We start from the raw sequence: 24,561 nt of genomic DNA on the forward strand, positions 1-24,561 counted from the left end.
TACTGTGAACAGCTGAAAAGCTGCAGCACAGTTACATTACAAATGCATGTTACTGGGGGTACAAGGGTAAATACACTGTGTGTATTAGGATGTTTGGTTATATTTGTCAGTAAGTGGCTTTTCCTCTTTATCTCAGTAAACATGAATTTAGGTTTTCTAAGTGTTTTTGTCTTTTCTGAGTGGACAGATAATGAACAGTACATGTAGTGCTGGTGTGTTGCTCATGTTTTGATGTTATGAGGTTATTTTATCTTCCTGCTCAGTTCAGGATGGACGAGAAACAGTGTTGTGTGAAGCTGTCTGTCCACCCGTCCAGAGGACTCGTGGATGAGAAGTTCCTTGTCCTGGTCCAGAAGGTCCCCCCTGGTTTGCAGGTGACTCTTCATGCCCTCCACCGGTGTGAAGACGGACACAGCTGGGACGCGTTCGGTCACTACACCGCTGATGCTACAGGAACCGTGAACGGTACATGGATCAAATCTTTGCTGGATCAAAAATGATTTTTGATTTGTGAATAAAAATAATTCTAACAAAATCTGGAATAAAAAGAATGAATATTAAAGTGAGGAATAATTCTTCTGGCTTTTTTCTTTACAGTGGCAGAGGATCCCAGTCTGGGTGGGACTTACTCTGGGGTTGAACAGATGGGTCTACTGTGGAGCCTCAGACCAGTTCCAGGCACCAATGCTAAACTCAGGTAGATCAACCAGAACTGTTCAGACAGTACTGATCAAATCAACCCAGTAACATTCATCAGCTATACTCTCTCCCATCATCCCTCAGGATGAGGAAGATGAACGTCCAGACTCCCATGGAGGTCACAGTCTCAGTGTACCAGGGTCACCAGACTGAGGGGTTTGTGGATCAGGTGCCGTTGGCCACTGTGGTGGTGGAGCGCTGGTACATGGCGCCTGGTGTCTGCAGAATCCCAATCACAGAGGGAGGACTCATTGCGACGCTCTTCCTGCCCTCAGGTAGGACTAGAGGAGAGTCTGGAGGGAGGTGTTCTGTTGGGAGCTCAGACCAGAACCTGAATTCTCTCCTCCTCCACCTCAGGGTTTGGAGGAGAACCCATAGAACTGTACGACACCACACAGGGTTCTTATGTAGAGGAGCAGAGCAACAAACTTAAAGAGCTTAACAGAGGAGCTTGAGGAGGTGCACAACGACATGTGTGAATTGGTGGGAATCAAAAAACACGATGCAGCTGACGTGTGTTTTCCAATCAAAGGTTCATACATCAGGGTGGTGGACGGGTGGTGGACGGGGGGTGGACGGGTGGTGGACGGGTGGTGGACGGGTGGTGGACGGGTGGTGGACGGCGAATGCTTTTCCCATCAAGATGTTTCTTACTTTTTGTGGAGAAGTGGTTGTTGTCCAAAAAAAAAAGACAAAAAAACGTAACTCAACATGTTCAACTCACAGCACTTTTAATAACCTGACAGGTGACAGGTAAGTTTTGACGTCAGCGGGGGAACAGGTGGATGGAACAGGTGCTCTGTAGCTCTGTGTCTACAATGTTCAAATCATAGTCATGTAAACTGAACACTGTCTGTGGTGTGCTGACCTTTAAGGACCTGGGCCTTTTCCTGGCATCTTGGACCTCCTGGGGGGTTCTGGGAGGCTAATGGAGTACCGTGCAGCACTGTTGGCCTCCCACGGCTTTGCTTCCCTGGCTATCGACTACATGACTCCTAAAATCACCTTGGAAACAGGGAAGATGGTGGACAACCAGTACTTTGAGGTAAACGTGATGAAAATCTGTGCTTGTTTCAGGAGATAGAAATTATTTCTTAAATGTTTCTGTTTTCCAAAGAAATGCAGTTTAGTCATTTGAACTCGACTGGTGAGTTTTCCTGTTGTGAGCCACAGACTGAACATTGGTTCTGATCACTTGTTTGCATGTGAAACACACGTGTTGAGTTATGCAGATTAAATCTTGGCTGCAGATGTCAGGTTGTGTGTCCAGTATCAGTGTGTTTTGGTGCATGGAAAAAAACTGGTTGAGAGGTTAACTCGGCTTTACAGAGACGCTGACTCAGGCACAACAGAGACTGGTCAAGGGCTGAATTTAGCAGTTTAACTTGAGCTCAAGTAAACATATGTAGTATAGGAAACTACTAACTAGGTCAAGAGCTGGACAGGAGAGGAATGAATTTTAAGATTTTTAAGATTTAAGTTTTCTTTATTCGGCTGAAAATCACAACTTTACCGATTTGCCTCCGAGAACTTTATAACGTTTTAAACCAACAGTTCAGATAATTTTTAACAGATAATTACACAGTTGAAGTCCTCTGAGACAAAGGTCACATCTAGTTTATAACCGGTTCCTTTACATGAAGGTGACCGGTGAGCTGGTTTATGGAGATGTGAAGCTAAAAAAAAAAAAATAAAAGAGTTCAGTTTTGCCTTTGTTCAGTGATCAGGAAGTCTGTGAAGCACAAGAGACATAACACGCTCTGTAAATATCTTACATCAACACCTCTCTCACAACAGGCACCTTTCCCACCTCGTTCAAGCAGGCCCAGATTACTCCACTGTTGAAGAAGCCTTCTCTGGATCCCTCCCTTGTGGAGAACTACAGACCGGTCTCTCTTCTTTCATTCCTGGCCAAGACTCTGGAACGTGCAGCCTTCAATCAACTCTCTGACTTTCTTTCCCGGAATAACCTCCTTGATGTCAATCAGTCTGGCTTCAAGAGTGGTCACTCCACAGAGACGGCACTTCTGACTGTTGTGGATTCCCTACGGGTGGCAAAAGCTGCAGGTAACTCTTCTGTCCTTATTCTATTAGATCTATCTGCAGCCTTTGACACTGTGAACCATCAGATTCTCATGACTGCCCTCTCAGACCTGGGCATCTCTGGATCAGCTCTAGTCTGGCTTCGGTCATACTTGTCCGAACGAACCTTTAAGGTATCCTGGCAGGGGCGTGTCTCTGACTCTCATAACCTCTCCACAGGTGTACCGCAGGGCTCAGTCCTTGGTCCTCTTCTTTTTTCAATCTATACTTCTTCTCTAGGCTCTATCATCCATTCTCATGGCTTTTCTTATCACTGCTATGCAGATGACACACAGCTCTTCCTGTCTTTTCCGCCGGATGACTCAACTGTCTCATCTCGCATCTCTGCCTGTCTCTCTGACATCTCTGCCTGGATGAGAAAAAGACACCTTCAACTCAACATACCCAAAACTGAACTTCTAGTCTTCCCTGCCAGACCTTCAACTCAACACAACATCAGCATTAACATTGGATCTGCAGTGATTGCCCCCGCTAAGTCAGCCAGAAACCTGGGGGTCATCATTGACGACCAGCTGACCTTCACAGATCACATCGCCACAGTCGCTAGGTCGTGTAGATATGCCCTCCACAATATCAGAAAGATCAGACCCTATCTGACGGAGTACACAACCCAACTCATTGTACAGGCGTTGATCTTATCTCGCCTGGATTACTGCAATGCACTACTGATGGGTTTACCGGCATCCACGACCAAACCCCTCCAGATGATCCAAAATGCGGCAGCACGCCTCATTTTTAATCAACCTAAAAGGTCTCATGTCACACCGCTCTTCAGATCTTTGCACTGGCTTCCTGTGGCTGCAAGGATCAAGTTCAAAGCTCTGTCTCTTGCCTACAGAGTGGTTAACTCCACAGCTCCATCTTATCTCAATTCAATCGTTCAGGTCTACATCCCCTCCCGTCCACTGCGCTCAACCAGGGAACGTCGTCTGGTGGTACCAGCACCACACAGTCGACACCAAGGAATGTTCACTCGTGTCAAGGAATGACGCCACTCTGCACCCAGCACCTCAAAAAAATAAAACAAACCGTGCATCCTTGCACAAAAAACATTTATATCCTGAACAGAAACAAGCTGCTTTATTGGATGTTCATCCTTGTTCGTGAGTCTGTAATGACAATGTAAATGTAAATGTAAAATGTTATGGAATAAGGGAATCCACGTGGACTGTAACTGCCAAGTGGTTTAATGGTTTATTCTTCTGGTATTTGTTTTCCTGCTGCAGACGGCCTATACAGTGCTGCAGCAGCATCCTCAGATCCTCAGCAGCAGGATCGCCATAGTGGGCCTCTCCTTCGGTACCGGTCTCACCCTCAAACTAGCAGCTTACTCTGAAGTTATAAAGGTAAGATGACTGTAACTCAAACATGTTTTTGCACTTTTTAGGCTTGAATGATGTTTTTTAATCAACTGTGCTGCAGAATAAAAATATAAACCCTAAATTATCCAGCCCAGGTGTGCGGTTTGTGTTAGCGGGACTCATATTCAGCCAGTTGATGGATCTGTCGAACAAATACTGAGTTTTTTCAGCAAGTAAGTGGGTCAGCGGTCAGTTGAGATGTCTGTTAATACCTTAACCTGTTTGGTTTTGGTCAGATCTGAGTTAAATGATCATCTTCAACATTATTTTATCAGAAACAGCGAGAAAAGTCGCTTCAATGAAGACAAGGAGGTGATCTGGCGAGATCTGGTGCTGCCCATCCCCACCGACCCCACACTCAAAATAGATGTGAGTACCACTGACTAGAAGGTCTCACTGTCTGTTCATGATGTGTGATACTATAACAGTGTAGAGTAAATAAGCTTAAACAGACTTAACATATGTTCTAGTGTGAATCTACCAACGGCACTGTTCACCTCTCTGGTTATAAGTGGCTCCAACATCCACAGAAAAGTGATTCGTGTCATTAAAGGTCATTTATAGAGATTTAAATACATCTGTAAAGCTGCTGCTGTTTGTCTCTGAGCAGGTTGGACGAATCCAGTGTCCTCTGTTGCTGGTTGTAGGGGAGGACGATCAGAACTGTGCTGCCCAAGAGTCTGCAGTGGACGTATGTTATGAATAAACCATTTTAGTTCAGAACATAATGATGCACAAGACTCTCAACACAATCAATATAACTGTCTGTAAATTTACTGGATGCTTCTGAACTAAGAAGATTTGTGTTGATTGGTGATCGTCTGAGGCGCTGGCAGACGCATCCTCAGACTAACTGCCTCTCGCCTCCAGTCCCCAAACCAAGCCAAGCTACAGATCCACATCTAATTAGTCACGAGTGTGTTCTCATCTAAAGACGTCAACCTTCCCTGAATGACTGACCTAGAGTTAAAACACAGTGTCGGATAATTATCATCTGATTAGAAAACATCTGTGAAATGAAGTTTTTCAACATCACATCATTTCAAATCTCACAGTTTTCTCAGGTCTTAGATCTTGAAATGTTTAGTTTGGAGTTTAATTACAGTTTGGATATGACGGCAACAAAAATTCTATTTTACTAATTTTATTTAAAGAATAAAAAAATGAATGCATATTGAATCTGTCTGATAAATATGAGGTTAGGTTCTGAACTTCCTGTATTCCAGATGAAGGAGATGATGGAGCGGGCGGGGAACGGCCACCTGCTCACTGTGCTGTCGTACCCAAACACCGGTCACCTCATCGAACCTCCGTACACGTCGCACACTCGACAGAGCAACTACAGGATAGTGACCTCAGCCACACCTAAGAGGTGTAGGTTAACCTTCATCGTAGGAAACTGTAGTGACACCAGATTCCAAATCTGGACTTCACACTAGAGTTTCTGTTCTTGTCTCTGCAGTTGTGGCTCTGTGGGGCGGAGAGACGGTGGCACATTCTCGTGCTCAGGAAGACGCCTGGAAGAAGATACTGGTCTTTCTGAGGGAGAATCTGTTCGGTGGTTCTACAGACTCACATTTAAACCTGTAACTAAGGTGACAACACGAGCAGTTTCACATGTGGACATATTTACTCTGACAGTAGTAATTAGCATCTATCGCTGTGGACCCACTCCTCTTCTTAAGGAAGCTGCTCCAGCTGTCTCATGTTTAAAAGGAGCCTTCTCCAGACAGGATTCACATCAGGGCCCATAAAAAGCTACTTCAATTCAATTTCAATTCAATTTAGGGTTTATTTATGTAGCACCAAAGCAAAGCAGAACCATCTCAAAACACTTTACATAATAAGGTCAGAAGCTTATAAATTCATACAGAGAACCCAACAGTTCCCCTGAGCAGCCGGGAGACGGGAACTGTAACAGAAGAAACCTCCAGCAGAACCATGCACGGGGCGGGTGGCCATCTGCCTCGACTGGTTAGAGTGAATGGACGAGGATAGCAGACTGTACTTCACAGTAGTCCAGTGTTTAGTTCTTAGCCGAGTGTCTCGGGTCATTATCCTGCTCGAGGAGCTTTCTGACACTGCAGCACTATGTTTTGTTCCAGAGTTTCTTCATAGCCTTGAGAGTTTATTACGCCCTGCACACGCGTTTTTTTTCTTTGAAAGTTAATTTTCTTTGTCATTTTTGTTTGACAGTGACTCATGGTCTCATCAGGCACTGCTGTACTTCAGCTCTTTGGAAGCCGGCCTTGGATCTTTGTTTACTCTTCAATCTGGAGTTAGGCACACACACTTGGACCTTAAAAATCTTGACACGAGACCAAACAGCAGAGTCACCAGGTTTCTCCATTTAAACAGTTCACACGCGTGTGTTGTTAATTACAGAACAGAGCTAGTTTAAAATGATAGATTCTTTGTAGTCGTTTTTAGAAGATCCCTGTATGTACTTTTAAATGATCTCCATCATGTCCACATGTTCCCAAACACAGTATAAACCTTTTTCTTAATCATTACTGTGGGAGGCTTCTTCTTCTAAAACAGGTCTGAGATCATCTCTCTTCGGTTTTTCAGTCCCTGTGTTTAGTTTATATGTGAAAACTCTTTTTATTTACTACTTTAGTTCTATGACTTTTATGATTACCTGATATTTTTGTACTTTATTGATGATTTAAAATGATGACGAGTTCATTTCATTACCAATTAAAACTAAGGGACTTTTGAGTTTCTTAACATTTTATTACTTATTATGAGTTGATGCCAATTTATTCATTGGTGTTTATCAATTGATTAACACTCAACTGTGATTTGATTAAAAAATATTCATTTGACTATTATAGGGCTGATTGATGATGTATTATTTGCTAATTTAGCTTTTTTAATTGGTTATTCAGCTCACAGGTGTGTTCTTCATCTACTGATATTCAATAAAGAATAGTAAAGAAAGCTGCCAACAAGTCAATGAAACCACAGAGTGCCAGTGAAGTGGCTCCAGCCCCATTTGTTAAAGACAGTAACATGTCTCCAATAAAAGTCACAGCTGTGTGTTGGTGTGGTTCCTCACACTAACCTGTTCATCCTGATCTGAGATATTCTAATATATGAAAAGCAGAGGGACGTTTCTCATTATGTTTATTTACCAACTAGAAGAAGCCAGTTGACTTGGTGGAGTCCCTTTTCCTCCTCTGCTTCCTGAAGAAGAGCTGCAGCGGCAGGTTGCGTGTAGTTGTGGTGTTTGTCCGCTAAGGGGCGTCCTGCCTCCATCTCACCTGCGCTGCTGGACCCTCCATCAGCTTCTCCTGCTGTCAGGCTGCAGGATGAAGCTCATTAACTTCATCTGTTACTGCACGAAGCGCGCACATGTTCCTCCTCATTGGGTTCGTGTGTTTGTCCGGACGCACTTCTCCTCCATCAAGGACCCGGGTCATGCAGTTCCTTGCTCAGAACTGAGACCAGCTCTGTGACCACGGAACTTGATGAGACCCCCGGACTCCCACCAACCTGAAGTCCGCGGGTGTGATGAGCCTGAGAGCCTCCCCGTGTTTCCAGTGACGCAGGACAGCCGCGTCGCACCGCGCACTTCAGGGAGCTCCGAGGAGCGACAACAGACGCGCGTCCGTGAGTTGGGTCTTATGGAACAAACCGACCCTGATGTGGACATGTCTTTGACGTGTTAACACACTGGTCTGAGTGCTGTCTGTGGAGGGAGAGGTGCCCGGGCTCCGGAGCGTCCAACCCGGGCTGAGTGCCCAGGAGTCGAACCGACACCTGCAGGTGATCCGGAGCAGCAGAAACCTGCTCGACAGGATTTCGTTGCTTCTCTGTGGACCAGGATCAGCTCTGTCCTGTCAGTTCAGGAAAAGAACAGTGGATTTTTATCTATCATGACTAGACGCGGATCCGGATCGAGTTTGTGATGTGACAAAACAGCTGGAGACAGAAAACATCTGGCTGACCCCTGACACCGAGAGAGGAAGCACCTGGTCCTGCAGCTCAGAGGTACCTGAACGCGTCACGATATTTAATTTTCAATTAAAGGTGTGGGTGCAGATCAGTGAAGTGGATCTGCTGTATGATGAGGGAGATGACTGGAAATCCTCCAGTAGCACGGATCCAGGATCCAGGATCCAGTGGGAGGCTCCCGCTCAGATGCTACTGCTGGGCGGGTTTCGGGTTTTGTGTTGCACCTGGTTCCGGATCAGTTTCACGATTCTCCACGTTTCAGCTCCATCTGCTGGAATGCAACTTGGGCTCTTGTGCAGATTCGCCCGTGCGCGTGCATCTGTGCGTTCACGGTGTGTGTGTGTGTGTGTGTGTGTGTGTGTGTTTGAGACACTAAAACGCGCATCAGCCTGCCTGTGCACGTAGAGGCTCTCACTGTGTGCACGCGTGTGTGTGCGCGTCTTGGTGATGCTTCCGCAGTTTCGTGCGCCCGCGTACAACATACAGTTTGTGCACGCGCGTCTATTATTATCACTATTGTTGGCGCGCGCGTGTGTGTGTGTGTGTGTGCCTGGGGGTTTTCTTTGCATATTAGATTTGAGTGTGCGCAACTGCTGACTGTGTGTGTGTGTGCGTGTATGGGAGAGACTAAAGCACACGTGCACGCGCGTCCACGTCTACTCAGTGTGGTTCAGATGTGGTTCACTTCTGTTTGCCTCAGGATGAGTGTGTGAGAAATTACCTCTAATGGGAGAGGAGCAGTTCTTGGAGTGAGACACATAAAAGAAAAGTGGAAGAGTCACAGAAGAAGATGAAAAGATGAAGGATCTGTATCCTCAGTCCTGCAGCTGAGTTTATTCCACCTATTGTCAGCAGATCATCATCCAGTCAGAGACTCAGCCAGCAGCATGTCAGGTGACGTGACCACAGGCCTGATCCCAGTTCAGCCACCCTGTGTTTTCTCCTGAAAACATGCAGTCAGGTTAACTTGTGACTCTCAATAACCCAGTGGTGTGAACGTGTGTGTGTCTCTATATGTCAGCTGGGACAGAAACAGTGTTAAAATGAAGCCAAGCATCAGATTATTATTACATACAGCTGATACAACAAAGCTTTTTCTATTTCGAAGCTTCCTAAAAACCAAAGGGTGCCTGGTGCCTTTGTAGACCGCGTCCTTTGAAGCTTGTCTGCTGAACTGAGACACAGCTTCTAGATGCCAAAAGAAGAACATTCATCAATCACTTCATTCAGTTTCAGTTCATTTTAGCACCTGCTCTGTACTCGGGGCTACGAGCTGAACACTAACAATAGAATGGTCACAATGACGGTAGCATGTTAATGTTTAACAGTATTTACAGTGTCAACCTTCTTAAGTGAAGCATGTTGGCGCGTTCTCAGGGCCTTCTCTATATCACAGTTTGGCTTCAGCGAACTCCAGACCTGCTTCCTAACAAGCTTTAATTCAGAGCTGAACTCCACACAACAAAAACAGCACCAACTACTGATCCACATCTCAAACCAAACGTAGTCATTTGGTTCGACTCCTGATTGTTTCCTCTTCTTGAAAACAGAAAACTCATTATACAACCCGTCCACCGTACCGTCGACACTGGATTATGAAGGTATCCTGTTTGCTCAAGCTACTCTGCCGCCCTTAAACCACTGGGTGCTGTCTACCAGAGCACCTTTTGATTTATTACTGTAGCCAGCTATCGTACTCTTTGCAGTAAGCTGGATGAAGACATCAGCACCTGTATCTTCATCTGTGAGGTCTTCTTATTTACTGTAAGCTGCCAAGATATTTAACATCATTAGTTGAGTTCAGAGCTTAGTTCCAGTATTTGCAATCATGTTCTAACAGACTTTAGAGCAGAGGACAGAGGCAGCCACGTGTGGCAGTAACCTACAGATTGATGATCGTGTACTGATTGTTTCCTTCTCTGTCTGGATCTCAACAGGTTTTTGGAAGAATGTAAATCCTGGAGCTGCTGAGACCTTAAAGCTCGCCGTCCTCTGCTGCCTCACACAGGGATGTCACAGACGAAAACCTGCACCACAGGAAATCCTCTGGTTCAGTGCTCGTAGGTGGGAGCACCCCCTGTGGTCAACCCTGTCCTGGTTGACGGGGGACTCAATGGTCTGGCCCATCCCATCCTCGCCACTCTCCCTGCCTGCTGCTACAGCCACCAGCCTGTTTACAGTGCCCTCATATCACGACTCGCTGTCCCTGCAACTCAACTCTCAGAAAAATGGCCCCGGTTGTCTCTGGCCACTACTTCCTGTCTCTGCTGATGCTGAAAAGCTGCTGGCTGCTAGGCTCTGCCTCCCCGAAACCAGCCATGTTGGGGGACTCTCAGCAAACTCAGCAGGAGTATGCTCACTCCATCCGGCTGGATGGTGACATCATCCTGGGTGGTTTGTTCCCTGTACATGCCCGTGGTGAGAGGGGTGTGCCTTGTGGTGAGCTGAAGAAGGAGAAGGGCATCCACCGGCTGGAGGCCATGCTGTTTGCCATTGATCTCATCAATAAGGACCCGGAGCTGCTGCCCAACGTGACTCTGGGAGCACGCATCCTGGACACATGTTCGCGGGACACTTACGCCCTGGAACAGTCGCTCACCTTCGTCCAGGCGCTCATCGAGAGGGATGGCTCAGACGTTCGCTGCTCTAACGGAGAACCGCCCATCTTCGCCAAGCCGGATAAAGTGGTGGGCGTCATAGGGGCGTCGTCCAGCTCCGTGTCAATCATGGTGGCCAACATCCTGCGACTGTTCAAGGTAAGAAAACGCTGTCGGGTGACGTTTCTGCTGCTTATGGCTCCTTGAAGTTGTTTTAATTGGAGTGGGCCTACTACTGTTGGCCAACATCAGGTTTTTAGCTGCTTACATGATCAGAAACAGTAAATAAGACTTTAAGCCTCTGTTGAACCAGAGATTCAGTAGGTTGATATGAGGTTTAGGGAGATGACCATGGTTTGGGTTATACTCAGTGAAATGCTGAGTAAAGTTACAGCACAAACAGTTTGAATCATGTCTTTCGATTCCAGCTCAACATGCTGCCGTTGCAAACCGGCCTTCATTCTATTATATTTACTAGCGGTGCTAGATGTCGCCTAATTACCCCACTCATCAACAATAACCACCTACTGCTTGGTCATTGAGTGGTTTGATAACACTCGAATCAGCATTCACAAAAATAACCACATCCACACCCAGTTTGAGAGGAGATCCAGGAAGGCTGCAGTTTACTGATATAGTTGCTAATAAAGCATTTATTAAAGCATCGTTAATGCTATTAGAAAGAAATCCCTGTACAATCGTTTTATTTTGATGAACCAACCTCTTATCACTGTATTTCTGAATTTATGTGACACTGTAACAAACTTTAACTGAGAACCAGCTTTTTGACTTTGGTGCCCTGTAATTTTTGCCTAAAGCAAAAAATTCTTGATCCTCTGATCCATACGTCTTGGATACCAACTTCTGACAGGTGACTTATTGTCTGTGTACATCCTGTTTGTCACACTTGCCAACCGCAGATGAGATTAAGTATCTGTCACCAGGTTGGTTCCACACACTGAAGCTAGGAAGAAACTGTGGGTTAAGTACAACCCTCACTTATTCCCCTGCTGAATAAAAACCGCAGCTCTGTAACAGATGTAATGTATTGGAGACAGATGTCAGTATGAAGCGTTTTATCAGTGTGAGCGGATCACTGTCAGGTTTCAGTCGACCTCTGCATAGAAAGTGTCAATCAGCTCGTCAGTGACGTGGAAATCCTGAGGCTGCTCGTGCAGAGGAGAGGTGAACAGCTTTTGTTTTCATACAAGTAAATGTTAAAGCTGGGTAGGATACTTGAACCTGCTGTGACCCTCTAATGGATGTGCAGGTATAGCTGATGGATGATGCCTCAATCTCAGTATTGGTAGTGAATGTTTCATGACCTTATTCGGTTGCTCTGCTCAAAAATGTGTTTTGCTTATTGTTGCTTCACTTGGATGTTTGACCTTTACGGTGCAGGTTGGTGCTACAGGCTTGTTTTGACATTCTTCTGATGCAGGTGAAAAGTTTCTCTGAGTGTATGATGTGAAAAGTCAAGTGTGATGTGCAAACCTGAAACCTGCAGTACACTACTTCTCAGAAAGTAGTAAACTCTGGATGGGACTAACACCTGTGCAGAGCTCACCTGACTTTTTCACCAAACATGAAACTTGAAACACGACACGATTTCGTCTTTGCTCATTTTGATGCATCTGGTAAAGGAGCTCTGAGCACGATGAGGGCCAGGTGCAGTCACAACTCAAACAGATTCGACCAGTGGAGCTTCTCGTCTAGGCCACGATGCACAATACATTACCTGTTCATTGCATCAGTGCAGCTTTATAAACCGTGACGTGTTCACTTACTGAATCTGACGTGACTGTTTAACTTAAGTAAACATTTAATTAACAACACAGAGGAAGTGGGAATATAACGGGTTTCAGTTTGTTTACTTCTACTCCGTTACAGTAGAGACTACATCTATTTGAGGTGTAGCTCCTTTAACTTTAGATGCAGATACAAATTTCACAAAGTATTGTTATGAATTAACCACCTGATGGGACATAATGTGTTTAAAATTACATACTTACATAATTATTTTTATATTAACAACTAGACATTTTTCTTTGCTATATTTTTCACCTTTGAAAGTCTGTTTGCAGATTTTATTTTCTCCTTTTGATATATTTTTTCCCGACTGGTGTGTAGCTCTAAACATTTTTATTGTTACTAATGAAAGAGTCAGTTTGTGAATAGAAGACATGACAGAAGTGGTTATCTCCTGGAATCTCTGCATGAATGAAACCTAATAAGACCTGAACATTTTAGGTTTGTGCACAAGCTTGGAGCAGGGCCTGTGGACCACTCTGGGTTCCAGTATAATTGTCCCATTCATTTTTCCCATAGGCTGGAATTAGAAGAACTTCTGCTGTTTGGACTGATAAAAAAATCTTGTTGTTAACAAAAAGTGAGATGTTTGACTTCTGCAGATACAGTAGACTTGACTGGCAGCCTCGAAATAAAAAAGGCAAGAACAAAAATAACAAACTTAACAAACTGTGAAACCGCCACTAAGTAGTGGAGGCAACATGCTCGTTCTTTAGTTCTTCATTAGCTTTATCGTCGCCCTGAGCTGAATGCTGCATAAATAACGTGTTCAGACGGCTGTTTCTCGCGGTGCGTTGACATAAAAAAGTTGATCCCAGCTGTTGCCCTGTCTAATTCAGTGTGTGCAGAACACGCAGACGAACTGTATCTGCAGGCGGCGCGTTGCTGCGCACAGCAGCAAACAAATTCCTATACGCTAAATTAGTGATGAGCTGTATGATTCATGTGTATGTGTTAGAGCACGGCCAGCTTAATGAAGACAGAAAGGCCCAACATCACTTATCTAAAATTAGCCGGAGTTGCCCCCCAGGGGGGTGGAGAGGAGGGGTGGCAGAGGGGAGGGGATAGCCAGATTGTGCTGACGCAGAGGTTCCCTCATGCTGCTGCTGCTGCTGCTGCTGCTGCTCAGTAGCACTGACACAAACTCCAAGTGGCTGACTGCAGTTTGTTTTTAATTGGCAACATGTTCTCAGTTAAAGTGACAAAAATACAAACAGCTCCCTGAGTGAACTTTTTAAACTCTTAAACTTTTAATATGTGCATCATTTAATCAATATACATACTGCAGGTGTGCAGGTCATCCCTTCCTGGGACAGTGTTGGAGGAAGTACTCCGATCTTCAACATCTCCTGCCTTCTCTGATTGAAACCTATAAGTTTATTTGACTCGTGACCACAGCCTGAACCGCTTCGTGTGGTTGGATGTGGTAAGAAGTGGGCGTTGTTGCACCTATAACAATGAGAGCTCTGTTGGTTTTGTCTGCAGCCCAAACCTAGATGAGACAAGAGAAATAAGAAACTTGACAAACCATCAGTGGCTTCATCGCTCTGAGCTGAATGCAGCATAAATAACACGCTCAGGCAGCTGTTTCTCATGGTGCACTGACATGAAAAGTTGATCCCAGCTGTTGTTTAATTCACTGTGTGCAGTAATGTAACATAGATTATCACATCATTACATATAAAAAAAGTTCTGAATTGAAAAAGCATTTTTATTGTATGGATGCATGAATACACAGGAAGGGGTTCGTTCAGCACAACAACATATACTGGAGGTGCATTTGAAAGGATCACCCAGTGCAATGTTAAAGTTAATTCATGTCAAATGATATCAGTTTAAATAAGCTGTCAGCTAATGTGTAGTACTTAGAATGAGGATGAATCCTTCTGATTTGAATGACATAACACTTGCAGCTCTAACATCATCCTCAGCTAGACTGTTGGTAAGGACCTAAATATAGATAAATCAACAGCATCTGTCCAGCTGTTAAGAAAAATCTCTCGTGTCTCTTCAGTTGCTTCACTGAAGGTGTCAGAGGTGAGTTTCTCCATCAGAAACTGTGATATGCTTTCAGTGCATATTTGCATAATATTTGCACATCCATTTCACACACTATCACACAGTCTGAGCCCAGCCTGGTGTTCAGGAGGATGCTGCGCTGCGACAGTCGCTCACGACGCTGCGTTACATTTCCACTTCTGCGTGGGAGAGACAGAACCACTGAGGTTCTGTTTATGAGCTTGCAGAAGCTCGGCCAGAAGCTCTAAATAAAAAATGAAACTGGTGAGAAAATAACAGAGGGCGGACTAAAAAACAGAGGGACCCTTTCTGCATGGTTCCATGTGCCCTGTCAGAGGGAGGAGGAGAGCCGAGCTTCCAGCAGCACGACTCTGCTCGTCATCTATAAAAGAAGCTCAGTTCTTTAGCTGTGCAACATGCAGGCAGCTGAGCAGAGGAGGGTGTGTGATACTGATGATGATCAAACAGTTATCAGTTATTCAGGATTTAATGATGCAGGTCTGGTTTTCCATACTCTTATTTACTTATTTATTTTTTCTATTTTCTATTTCCTGCTTTCAGCTCGTCTGTTCATCCCATTCTTGTGAAAGCTAAATCTTGGGGAACGCCATGAGTGTTTCAGTGTGACAGTGTTTCCTGAAGAACCTTATCATCGTCTTATCATCGTTCAGTTTGTTGCTGCAGTTTTACAACAAGCAGATATTTGTCTAAAGTTAGACTGAGTGTAAATTGGACTAAAAATAATGTATTGATGTCGGGATAAGTGTCTGCTTCCTGCTGCTTTAGTCACAGGAGACTTCAGAGGTCTTCAGCAGATCTTTAAACTGTGTAAACACGTGTGAAACTCGAGGCTGGTTTTCACTCTGAAGTGTTACCTGCTAACGCGACGCTACTCTGTGCTAACTCTAAACACGTCAGCAGATGGTTCGCATAAAGAAATAACACATCATCTGTGGCCAAAAGGAAAGCGGAGGCCTTTAAGCTTAAAGTATCACACACGCCATGTGTGGCGTCTCCGTAGTTGAGGTTCGCTGGATGATGAGCGGTGACACTGGGAAACCTGGACTTTGTGTTATGATCATACTGCAGCCGTTAAGGTGTTCTCCAAAGGTATTGTCTCGTGATGTCACATCATTGTAACGGCGTTCGTAGATTCTTCAGATCATCTTTAGCTTTAAAGTCACGTTTTATACCAGTTCCCACGTTTCTGACGTGTAACAGGTGGAAAACAGCGAGCAGCTCGACTCTGTCTCCGTTTCAAATGATGAGACTAATGACTCAGACTGGTCTTAATTACATGTCATATAAATAAATCTTGTCTCCAGTGATTTATCTAAATGTTTGACTTCAAACTGACTTGAGTCAAGTGTTATTTTTAAGGACTGGAGACCTGACTCCTTTGAGCCCTTTATTTCAAACTTCTGTCAAATGACAAAACTTGTTTTCAGTGATTCTACACGTGACTCAAATGAGACACAACTCAGACTTGTCTTAAATAACTCGAGACTTCATCACATTTCATCTTAGATCTCATCTTAAATGACTCTAACGATGTGGGACTGTTACGCTCTCATGTGTTTGTTCACTGAAACCATCAAAACCTGCTTCAATCAACGATCGGTGCGAGTTGGAGGCGTCTGCTCGCTGATGTGTCTCGATTACCTGATGCCTTTGTTGCGTAGCTAAAGTAATTTCTCTCTGAGGAGGAAAAAGTGATGGGGGACAGTGTGGATAATGGAATTTAATCGAGGGGCATTGTAGTGGGAATTCATTAGTGTGGCTGATAATAACAACCTTGTTAAGCTGTCTGAATTTAGATTAAGTCATTGTCCCCATTGTTCCATTGTCAGTGTTAATAAAGATTTTTATGCTTCACGCTAATTTTTACTTCCTCAGTTTGTAATCCAGACAGTTTTCAGTCCATCATTCTGCTGCTAAAAGCTGCCTGGAACCTCTCTCCTGTTATATCTAATGTGTACTGTACAAAATTAAAATCTACCAACCTAAAGCTACAGTATGATCTGGATGTTCTGGATAGTTTTTAATAGAAATGTGCAGCATGAAGAGCAAAGCAGAGTGTGTATGACAACAGGAAGAGGGAGGCGTGGACTCAGTCTCCAGCTTTTGTTTCATATTACTGCATTAAATAAAGTTTTGACACCATAATGGAAATAGTAAGCGTGAAATCCTTAATGTCTTCCAGAAGTTCAACATTGAACTGATTTGCTTTCTCAGGATGAGATAGAAGTTGATGCCGAGCTTTTTTTTAATGACTTAAGACTCTTCTGGTTTACGTCTAGGATTTATATGTGTGCTGTAGCTGGATCTCAGAAGAGATTTGACTCCGCTGTCTTACATTGTCTTGTCTGACTTGTCTCTGACCTGCATGAAATTACTTTTCATTACTTAATTGCTTGAAACTTGAGTTAGATTTAAACAATGGGAGATGGAAGATCACTCAAAACTGCAAGCATTGGCGTTGGCGTCTTAAATGTGACTTCCTGCTCTTCTTTGAGTTCTATCCTTACATGTGGCTCCGTGGAAAGTCATTCTTCCTGTTCTGGATTCATTTAGGCCTTTTGGTTTATGTCTACGTATGTGGTAAATAATAAAAAGGGGTTTTCATCCTGCCTCATTATAAACATTATCTTTACATTAACTTTATTATTTCTAAATTACAAAACAGCTTTTGTGCAGCACCTCTGTAGACGTCTCTCCAGACAAGACTCCGTCAGTGTACCTGCTTCACTGTGGAAGCTTCTTCCTCCTCCTCCTCACATTTTCCTTTTGCCTCATTCACACACAGCATCACCGGTCTTCCCTCGTGCTCCTCCTCTTCTTCTTTTTTGCGATTACAGTGCCCTACAGATGGAGGTCTCACTGCTGAAGTGAAGCATCACTAACAGACGGCAGGACTCTTCTCAGCTGCTGAATGGTGGATGGGAACCCTACGGGGGTTCGCTTATGCAACAGGAATAATTCAGACTCTCTGTTATTTTGAGTTTTGTTCAGGACACACTCCGGGAAGAGAAACCCCTCCACCTTGAGTGTGAGCAGCCACAGGGAAGATATGATGACCTTTGACCTGCTGCTTTACAATCAGCATAATGGATCGGAGTTCAAACGCTCTGCTCAGAGGTGCTTTAAGTCTGTTATCTGAGTGCACAGGCCCTGACCTCTGACCTTTGATCTGTGACACTATGACTCAGCTATTGATCGACCATGTTGACTGACTGAAAACACAAGTGAAATCTGCTTTTTGTTCCATCCCCATTCCTAATTGACGTCTTTACATCCTGCGATTGTTGACACAATGAGAACAGTGAGAATCAACTAAAACCACTAAATTCAAACTGAAGGAGCTGCAGCTTCAGGTTCTTCGTCACATTATAGCTGCTGTAATGTGTTTCGGTCTCTTATTGTGATCAGCTCCTAGTTACATGAAAAGAAAAATGACTAATGACTCTTATGACTCACAAGTCGTTGTTGTAAGAGCACTCCCCCCCCTCAGGGACGCAGGCATCTATTGAAACCAATCATAGATTTTTGAGCTACGGTTTGATCGATGCCTCATTTTTATGTTTTTCATCTTTTATTGGGGTTGGGGTCAACGGCCTACACTCTTTGCTGTACCTGAACACCTCACAACACGGATGACCTACAGTCGTTATTATCCCTGAATGCAGCACATTTAGCTGCAGCTACAGCGTTTTTTTTTTTTTTAGTAAAACCTGCACACAAAGAAAAGTGAAGTTCTGACAGTGAGAAATATCATGATTACTTTGATTCTACTGTGAGGTATTTGTGATATCTCGAGAATGACGTGTGCTCGGTGACAGACCACCGATGTTAGAATGGATTCTGTGACGTGAAGCTGAACGATGTCAATATTTACCTCATATTCCTTGAGTAGTAACACACATTGTGTGACTCACGCTTACTTCTTAATTAGCTTCTGTTAAGACTAAGACATCAACGGACACCTGCCTTTTTCTTTCTTGCTCTTTGAAAAGATTCAATTGATGGTTTCAGAACGCGATTCTGAATAAATAAACTGTTCCTTCTGACAAACTCGACTTCTCTCCTCAGCTTTCTCGTCCTCGTCGCCCTGAATCTCCGCCTCTCTTTGGGGAATTGAACCAACTTGTCCTTGTGAATGTCAAAGCTCCTGTATCTCATTCATCACCATCAGCAGCTGATCCACCTCCCAGAGCCTCCCTCTGTTTCATAGATCTGCTTTAAGCGTGTGTGTTTACCGTCAGTGTAGATGTTCTTAAAGTGGATTATCAACCACAGAGCAGCTTTGTCACCGTTTGATTTGATGAAAGACATTTTCAACGTGTTTCTGTGCATCGATGACGAGTTGGATGATTCCTTTTCTCCTGGATCTTGGTTTTTGTGTTTCTGTTTCTTTGTGCAGTGATTTATTTTAATGAAATCATACAGTAGATAATAACATTCACAAACTCTTTGTACTTTTCGTTTCCTCAGCATTACCCAGAGGTGCTCATCAGCTTGTTGATGCACTCACTCACTCACTTTTCTTTGCTCTGGGTTTTGATTTGAGGTGACTGGTGGAGCATGATGCAACCTTACAGGAACCTCTGCAGACACCACAGAAAAACTGCACCATCTGCATGTTTTGAAGGAAAAATGATATTGAGATTTATGGACAACAGTGTGTAATTATAATATACTTTGGCAAAGACAGTAGATAGAAGAATAGTGCACAGTAATGCAGAACTCAGGGCCAGGGACAGCAGTGTACCTTCATCTGAAGGTCAGAGGACAATGTGCACATTTTGGACAGAAGACAGTTTGAGAGAGGAGTGAAAGACACAACCTGTGGTCAAATCATTCATAAAGACGTAGCTTTTCTCTATTTATTCATTTTTAGTCATTATTTTTTGTCCTTTATTGCCACACGACTGGACTCCATGGATTTTAATGTCTGTCTGCTGGTCCACAGCTCTCTCCCAGTCTGAAATTCCCAGATTTTTACTCATAGAACAACAGGAACACTTTGAGTCACACTGGACATTTGAATATGACTCAGCATTTGACCCGAGGAATCTACGGGGGGAAAACACTAAACACAAAAACAAAGCTCGCATTGGGAAAAATCTTAGGAGAAAATATCAGTTATGTAACTCAGCATTAATCAACAATAAGAATTGAATCTTATTTGAGTCAGTGAAAATGCTGGCTGCAGAGAATATCTCCAATAGCAGCATGTAGGTGAGATTTCTTGCTCGGAGGCTCCCGGGCAGCAGTATTAGAAGTGGGGGGTTGTGTTTTCGCGCTCTCTGCTCCCTGATTTTTCAGGTCAGCCTGAGGCTTCACTCTCGTACCGCCTGTCCTCTGTGACATGTTGTGAAGTGCGTTCATGACGTGCAGCGTGTTGAGTCACACCGGGAAGCGACGCTGACGAGTGCAGACGGTAACCTGACATTTACTGGGTTTGTTTTTTTGTTTGTTTTGTTTTTTTGCCTGAATGAGTCGGTCGCAGGAGGAAGAGGAGGAGGAGGAGGAGGAGCTGTCGTCCTGGGAGGCTCGCTCATAAGTGGAGAAGCCATCTTCTTCATCTGTCTCTGTATACACTTCATGCTTCATTTGTGTTTCTTCCACACACCCACACTCGTCTGTTCCACTCTGCTGCTCGGCCGTCACGTCTGAGTGTGTCAGCAGCACAAACTGCTGTGGGAGACGCTTTCTATTCTGCATTCAGTGCTGTCAGTCGCTGCTGAGTGACAGCGCAGGATGTAGATTCTGTGGTGCAGATTATTTTTTGTCAAATAGTGAATATGTCAATGCTAATTTCCTAGAGTTTATGATGGTGACTTTACATGTTTGGTTTGTCTGACCAGTGAGTCAAAACCCAAAGTATTCAGCAGATCTTCACATTGCAGAAGGTGCATCTGGAAAATAGATATTTTACCAACCCTGATTTCTCAGCAGACTGTATAATGTCCATAAGCCTTATGATTCATCTCCATAGAAGACTTATCACAAGATCTACTTTTGCTGGACAAAACATTTTCCCACAAATGACTGATGAATAATATTATTAACATTAAGACCATTTAACCCACTGATGAGGCGCCTCCACAATAAGAACGACCTCCACACCACATCCAGAAACATTGCTCATGGCTTCTGTTTATTTACAGGCGTCAAACTGACTTGTATCTCTCAGTAGTATTTTGAGTCAATGTTGTGTGTGTCTTGGTGCTTTCACACATACGACACACACAGACGGCACAGAGGGACAAAGCGTTTGGCCAAAATGTCTTATTAATTATTTGTCTTATGTAAACCAACTGGCATGTAAACACAGTGGGCAACACTGAGGTCAGCAAAAATTTGCATAACAACATTGTGACACACCTACCTGTAAAATAGTCTGTACACAGTGTACTGTGCAGATGCACCATCAGTAAAGTGTATTTAAAGTGTTTATTATGTAAATGTAATTCTGTAATAACCAGCAACAATATGGACAATATTGTCCTGAGGTTGGTGCTAAATGAAAGTTCAGGAGTTCAGCAGAATCATCAGGATTCACCAGCTGCCAAACCAAAATCAAAGGCAGTCCGATCACTGCTCCAAACTGAAATGTCTAAACAATGACTGGACGGATCGTTGTGAAGTTCATTATCCTCAGAGGATGAATCCTGTTAAGTTTTATGATCCCCCGAGTTTTGCCACAATGAGGTTAATATTTGTAATGTCTCTGTTGTTGAATCAATTTTCTTTCCTTCAGTCTTATTATGACTCCTGAGGTAAAGGTCACAGAATCAAAGTCAATGGGATTCATCCTCTGGGCACCATGAACCTCTGTTAATGAAAACATTTTCTCTCCTTCTGCTTCTCCTTCTGTTAAAGCTGAAGTAAACATCTGCAGGACTTCAGTATTTACGTACCTTCATCGAATAAATCTTCTGTTGGTTCAATCTCAAACCTCGACCGAAGCTGCCCCCCTCCTCCTCACTGTCTGGTTTTCGACAGCAGCGCTGGTGGTTTGTTAAACAGACCGTTCCATGTCTGATTCTTTTATTTAAAATGCTTCAGGGAAGGAAAAGTCGATTCAACAACAGAGACAAAACCTTTAACAGCATTTTTCCGAGCAGCCAAACAATCACTGCTCGCCTTGTCGCGCCTCCGGCTTTCAGCTAAATGGTTTTCTTCCTGTGCGGAGGAGGCTATTACCTGGACGAGTCCTTCAGTGATGGGTTAATCACCCTGTTCCCCACTTTTTTCTCCAGACTGCTGCCACATATCCAAGATAGTTCTTCTGTTGTGTGGTTTTTCTGTTTCTTTAAAGGACTTCATGAAAGTACAGTTCGAACAGGGAACGAGGAGATTTGTAACATACGTACTGTACATTTATTTTATCAGCAAACTCAAGACTTGGCTTGAAACTTGAACTGTTCAAGGTTATTGCAGACTTGTAGTTTTTACTCTTTGGAACTAGTTTTTCTTTATTTTCTGACTGTCCGGGCTCATGGTGAAAATATAAGACCAACTGAAGGCTTTTCAAGCACTCTGGTTTAGATTAGAGGAGGGGCTGCACTCGCAGCTGCTCTGCTGCACGTCGTCTGCCGGCACACCTGTGGTGATGCATGGTGCGCCAATCCGTTTACAATGGCGTTCATAAATACCACTAGCAAAACATAACAAGATACCTAAACTGGTATTAAACACTGGCATTGATAATTATGGTTTGGTTATTTTGTATTTGGTTTTCTGGAACGTTTCATAATGTTGACGTGGCTGTTCATTCCAGGCCTTGCAAGTGTTTCACACTCTCCAGGGTCATTCCTATATTTTCTATTGTCTTTATGGTCTTTACAGAGTTATTGAGCCACTATAAATGACCCCTGGGCTTATTTGTGCAACCTCTAGTAGCTGTAGCATTTGTGATGGGAGCAAAGGAGGAAATAAGATGACGTAGTATGAAGAGGGATAAAGTCTCGTTGGGATGGTTGCATGTGTCATAAATCATGACCTCCACACAGAAACATGACTTGAGAATCTCTGTGAGAATTATCAACATATAGTCTCAATGTCTGGTTTAGTGAAGCTTTTTAATTTCAGAATGTGTTAGTATTATTCGGGACATTCTGGCAGACTTGTCAGGGATACTGTGAAAATGTTTCCAGTGTTTCCTTCCTTAAAAAACAAATGTCTGTTTTTTCACGGATGTCTTCACTTTAAAACGTTCATCAACATTCAACTCCATCACAAGAGCACTGTGAATTCACTGTGATCATCTGGATTCACCTGCACCGAGTCACTTCAAAACAAACTAAGTTTGATTCGACTGTCACATCTTCCTGGAAAAGTCCAGGTCTGCGCCGATTGTCTCGGCTACAGCAGCTGCTGTTTTATTCCTACTGGTGCTGTCCTTACAGCACTCGGTCCACTTTTAGGTTTATGACTTAAAACCTGATCTGGATTTCGTTGGCCTTGAATGCAGCACCAGTCATTCTGCTCCGTGTGTGCACTGGACTGAGCTGTTACACACATGCATCCTGATGTTTCCTGCTTCAGGCTGAGGATGGTCGCAGGACGCCGGGTCAAAATGAAAACGTGTCGCGTCGTTTCTCTCGGAGCCTCGGGACGGTGATGTCATAGCATGTCGTCGCTAATGTTGTTCTTTCAGATTATCATCAACCAGCTCCTCAGATGGTCTCTTCACATCTCCCCGCAGCAGGCGAGCGTCGCCGTGACGTTTTGGGGTTAAGCTGTGGGAGGGCGGTGCTCCCCGTGTGCTGCAGGACATGATGCTCATTGACAGGCGTCTGCTGACGCCCCTCTGCTGTTGAGCCCTCATGTAGAGCTCAGGAGGCCCTCTGTGCTCGTAAAGCAAACCACCTGCTGGACAAAAAGTTCACCGCGGCCTACTGCTTTGGTCCTCAGGAGCTGCGAGAGTCGGATTGAGAGATACAACTTTTAAGATGTTTTACTCAAGCTGCAGAAACATGTTCCAAACATTTAACCCACAGAGCCTTAATTACACGTAACACAAGTATTATAAGTATTATCAGTAATATCTGTAGGCTTCACCAAGCTGCAACATGCAGGCAAGTGGACACCTTCAAAGAAACAGTTGTAGGATGTAATTTCACAGACTATCGCTGGAATGAGTCAGCGGTGGTATTTTTTAGTGTTTTTTGACATCAACAACAGTTTACTGATAAATCTAGAAAGTAATTAGCAGTTTTGAATCATACTGTGTGGGTTTTATTGTTTTGGTCTGACCACAGTTCAATCCCTGAACTAATCCCTATCCAAGATCCTAATCCAAGATTGGAGCTGGCAACAGAAACTCTGATCTGTTTCTGTCTGTAACCTTCACAATGGTTAATATTAAATCGATCACTGTTTTGTATTTTTGGCTCAGGGAGATTTCATGTCTTTTATTTGAGTGATGACATTTCCCTGTAACCTGAGCTGACTGTTAAAACTGTTTTACTGAGGACTTGCTGCTGATCGCTGGTTAGATCCATTCTGTCCCATCATCCTCTGCAGCTCTCCCACAGCTGATGTTCATTGGTCCTGACAGCTCCCCGCTGCTGATTGGTCTACTAGCCCTTACTCCCCTCCTTCCTTTCCTCCTGCATCCTCTCCGTTCCTTGGAGCGATTCTCCTGCCTGACTGCAGATCAGATGAAAACCTGCTGCCCATCAACACAGTCACAGTCACACACAGAGAAAACTCACACTTCACACGTTTACCTTCTGTTGATGTTACTTATTTTCAGAATCCACGTACAAAAAATCTGAACAAATGTGGAGTTTCACTTTATTCTGTTCTAAACAAACTGAAAGTGGAATTGTTAAAGTGTGAAATCGGTGAGTTATACTCTGGTCATTAAAAGTAGCAGAATAAGGCGTTACACTTCCTGTTTGCAATAAACACATGAATATTAAGAGAGCTATCACTGTCTGCTGATTGGTGTGCAGCAGGTAGGAAGAGTTTTGGGGCAATGAAGACAGTGAAGTTGCAGC

The 24,561-nt window shown here is 43.9% G+C and overlaps 2 protein-coding genes across 2 annotated transcripts in view; both read left to right on the top strand.

Annotated features, from left to right (window-relative positions):
- The first annotated feature begins 269 nt into the window (after nt 1-269).
- On the top strand, nt 270-6,803 carry LOC113166458 (peroxisomal succinyl-coenzyme A thioesterase-like). The gene is made up of 11 exons (XM_026366595.1): nt 270-465; nt 598-697; nt 784-974; nt 1,575-1,744; nt 4,029-4,148; nt 4,254-4,336; nt 4,439-4,532; nt 4,774-4,854; nt 5,390-5,537; nt 5,626-5,758; nt 6,360-6,803. The coding sequence occupies exons 1-10, from the start codon at nt 270-272 to the stop codon at nt 5,751-5,753; spliced, it is 1,311 nt and encodes a 436-aa protein (XP_026222380.1). The 3' UTR covers nt 5,754-5,758; nt 6,360-6,803.
- A 298-nt stretch (nt 6,804-7,101) lies between these two features.
- Nucleotides 7,102-24,561, top strand: part of grm8b (glutamate receptor, metabotropic 8b) — an 88,162-nt gene continuing 70,702 nt past the window's right edge. The window contains exons 1-2 of the mRNA XM_026366588.1: nt 7,102-8,159; nt 10,061-10,879. Of these exons, the coding sequence (XP_026222373.1) occupies nt 10,352-10,879 (528 nt within the window). The 5' untranslated portion in view covers nt 7,102-8,159; nt 10,061-10,351. The remainder of the gene's footprint in view (nt 8,160-10,060; nt 10,880-24,561) is intronic.

This window comes from Anabas testudineus, chromosome 6 (assembly GCF_900324465.2).
Source record: "Anabas testudineus chromosome 6, fAnaTes1.2, whole genome shotgun sequence".
NCBI lineage: Eukaryota > Metazoa > Chordata > Actinopteri > Anabantiformes > Anabantidae > Anabas > Anabas testudineus.

Coding starts and splice junctions, on each gene's coding strand:
- LOC113166458 (XM_026366595.1), top strand. CDS start 270: ATGGACGAGAAACAGTGTTGTGTGAAGCTGTCTGTCCACCCGTCCAGA. Junction 4,337..4,438: donor ATACTGAGTTTTTTCAGCAA/GTAAGTGGGTCA, acceptor TTATTTTATCAG/AAACAGCGAGAAAAGTCGCT. Junction 5,538..5,625: donor CTCAGCCACACCTAAGAGGT/GTAGGTTAACCT, acceptor TTGTCTCTGCAG/TTGTGGCTCTGTGGGGCGGA.